The sequence below is a fragment of the Papaver somniferum genome, chromosome 5 (assembly GCF_003573695.1).
Source record: "Papaver somniferum cultivar HN1 chromosome 5, ASM357369v1, whole genome shotgun sequence".
NCBI classification, from domain to species: domain Eukaryota; kingdom Viridiplantae; phylum Streptophyta; class Magnoliopsida; order Ranunculales; family Papaveraceae; genus Papaver; species Papaver somniferum.
This window is the reverse complement of record NC_039362.1, coordinates 29,631,960-29,634,559: the sequence shown is the minus strand read 5'-3', so window position 1 is coordinate 29,634,559 and position 2,600 is coordinate 29,631,960. Positions and strand designations below refer to the sequence as shown.

Sequence of the window (2,600 nt, the reverse complement as noted above, 5' to 3'; positions counted from 1 at the left end):
CCCATAATATGTGCGTCCAGCTTCAAGCGTTGTTTTAAGGTCCGCCAGACTAAATTTTAGTCGTTTGCCATTGAGGTTCGCCTAAAAAAAAGGCAATTTTCTTAGCTTTTAATATGGCATTTGATCTTTAGTCTCCCTCATGACAGTGGTTCTTAACTTCTTATGATAATGAAAAATTAAAAAGATGCTTTAAAGGAGATTTATTTTTATGCACGCGCCATTGATGAGGCAGACACCTAGCAAAGAGTGCTAGCAAGACTACTTTTCGAACAGTTTTAATTACTCCATCTACATTTGTAATTAAGCACGAAGATAAAGATAAAAATACATACAATTGAGATTTTCCACAAAATGAATCCCAAACTTTTCAAATAAATCGTAGGCCTAATTTTGATTTGAGTGACAAAAGAATTGCTACAGTAAAGCTTGTAATTAGCTAGGACATGAAGATTTGCAAGCTAGCCTTCTTTGCAGCCTTGCAAATGGGACAATAATCTAGTTTGGCCTCGCATTCTTTGCAAAGACACAAATGCCTACAAGGCAACACTAACACGGAAACCTCATTCTTTTCGCAAACCTTGCATGATTTTTTGATGGTGCTGGTTCCCTTATTGTCCTTTGCATCTACTAATTTTCTTTTCTTATCTTCTTGATTATGTTTTCCTCCATAACAACTGGATTGGGCATCATCATCTAAACCTTCGATTACTAAGCCATCGCTATCACCAAATCCTTCTTTTTGATCATGATTACTGGTAGTATTTGCTGTTAATAATAATTCACCTCCAGCTTCAACTCCTGATTTAGTGTTATTGTTCTGGAGAAGAATCTGTTGAAGAGTAGATTTAAGACTAGAGGCAATAGCTTCATTATTCTTAGCAACATTGAACCAAACTTGATTCTCTGCGTTTAACTGTTTTAATTTCTCTTCCAGTTCTGCATTTTTTCGTCCTGCATTCTGTAGCTCTGTCTCTTTCTCTGCTAGCCTTTTCAGAACTTGTTCTTCCACGGCCGACACTAACGATCTACATTGTCTCTTCTGTGTTTCTTCAATTACTGATCTTAGTTTTTCATTCTGAAAAATAATCACAGAAATATATTTAGTATACAGACATAATAAAATAAAAAATAAAAAAGAATTAGTGAAAATATGATTTAAATTACTTACGTGGAGTAGGATCAATGCGTCGATTTCGAGGTTTTGGTGGTGGAGGAGACGGTGATGATTAGTGTTCATCAGTAGATCTTGTTGTGATCCCATTGGCGCCGGAGAAGAAGTTAATACAGATGATCTACCACTGGTACTAGTTCCGGCTGATTCATGATGCTGGTGTAATCTATGATTGTTGGTTTCTTCGTAATTAATAGAAATCCCTGTATTTGAAGATCCACCAATATTTATCTGTTGAAGCTTATTTGAATACCTGAAATTCTGTTGTTGTTTTTGAAGTAAAACATGATCATTTTGTTGTTGGAGATGGAGATAAGATTGATGAAGCGTTGGTGGCATGTTTTGGTAATGATCGTCACAATCTAGTCTGTTTCGTTTCCTTGATGCGGATAAATTGCATGTTAATTCACTCTCAGCTGCCAAATGATCACCACTCAGCACTCCTCCGTTAATCAGATTGCTCTGTTGTTTACCGAAGTTGGTGTAAGTATTTCCGATGACACTCCCAGGAAGAGGAGTACTAATTTGATTGTTGTTCTGATGAAACTGATAAAAATCATGTTGTTGATGAAGATCTAAAACATTATTTTTCATGGTAATAGACCTGAAGATATTAGCTGGGTATTGAGCTTGAACGGCCATTTTTCTGTAAGGAAAATGTATGTGACTTCTCTTGTTAATAAACTTCTTTCTCTTGTGCCACAAAATGTTGGAAGGGGAGTAGGTTGGTTTTATATGCAGCGTATGAGAGGGAACAAGAAACGGTCTTTTCAGATAAATACAATATAAAAATAAATAATAATATTAAATATTGGCTTTTTTAGCAAGGGGTTACTGTGGGGCCCACAAGAAGGGAGAAATTGATCAGAGAGGGGTGTGGGGCACTGGGGCTTACAGGAAGGTGGTCAGAGTCTTAGTCAGAGTCAAGCAGGAATGGGGCATTGAGTGTTGTTGATTTTATTGTTGTTGTTGGTGGTGGAGGAAGCATTCACATCCTCGCACACACACACTTCGTACGTTTTCTTTCTCAACTGTTACTTTTTAACTTTGGCATTTTTCTTTTTCTTTTCTTTTTATTGATGCTAATGCTGGTGAGTGGGGCCAAGTCCCAGTACGGTATAATCAATATAAAAAATTGAGAAAAACTGATAAACAGTCAAAACGACTTTATTTCTTACTGTATCTGTTTGGTTTTCAGAGGATGTGGAAAAAGAAAGATGATGATGCCTTATAATTACAGAAGAGAGGTGAATAAAAACAATAAAGAAAGGAAAGGTCCAAAGAAAAACAAACGTAGATAACACGAGAATCGAGCCGAGGTGGAAAGTGCGTTGTGCCCACTCCACCACGACTGACTCTGACTCTGTCCATTGTCCAACCATCTATTATTATCCCAAACAACATCAACGTGAACGAGGCTTTCATTGCT

The 2,600-nt window shown here is 36.9% G+C and overlaps 1 protein-coding gene across 1 annotated transcript; it reads right to left on the bottom strand.

The window, feature by feature from the left end:
• Positions 1-220: 220 nt before the first annotated feature.
• On the bottom strand, positions 221-1,866 carry LOC113281267 (probable BOI-related E3 ubiquitin-protein ligase 3). The gene is made up of 2 exons (XM_026529967.1): positions 1,169-1,866; positions 221-1,075 (listed from the first exon to the last, which is right to left on the bottom strand). Exons 1-2 carry the CDS (start codon positions 1,811-1,813, stop codon positions 437-439), a joined length of 1,284 nt encoding a protein of 427 aa, XP_026385752.1. The 5' UTR covers positions 1,814-1,866; the 3' UTR covers positions 221-436.
• Positions 1,867-2,600: the final 734 nt, after the last annotated feature.

Coding starts and splice junctions, on each gene's coding strand:
- LOC113281267 (XM_026529967.1), bottom strand. CDS start 1,813: ATGGCCGTTCAAGCTCAATACCCAGCTAATATCTTCAGGTCTATTACC. Junction 1,076..1,168: donor ACGCATTGATCCTACTCCAC/GTAAGTAATTTA, acceptor ATTATTTTTCAG/AATGAAAAACTAAGATCAGT.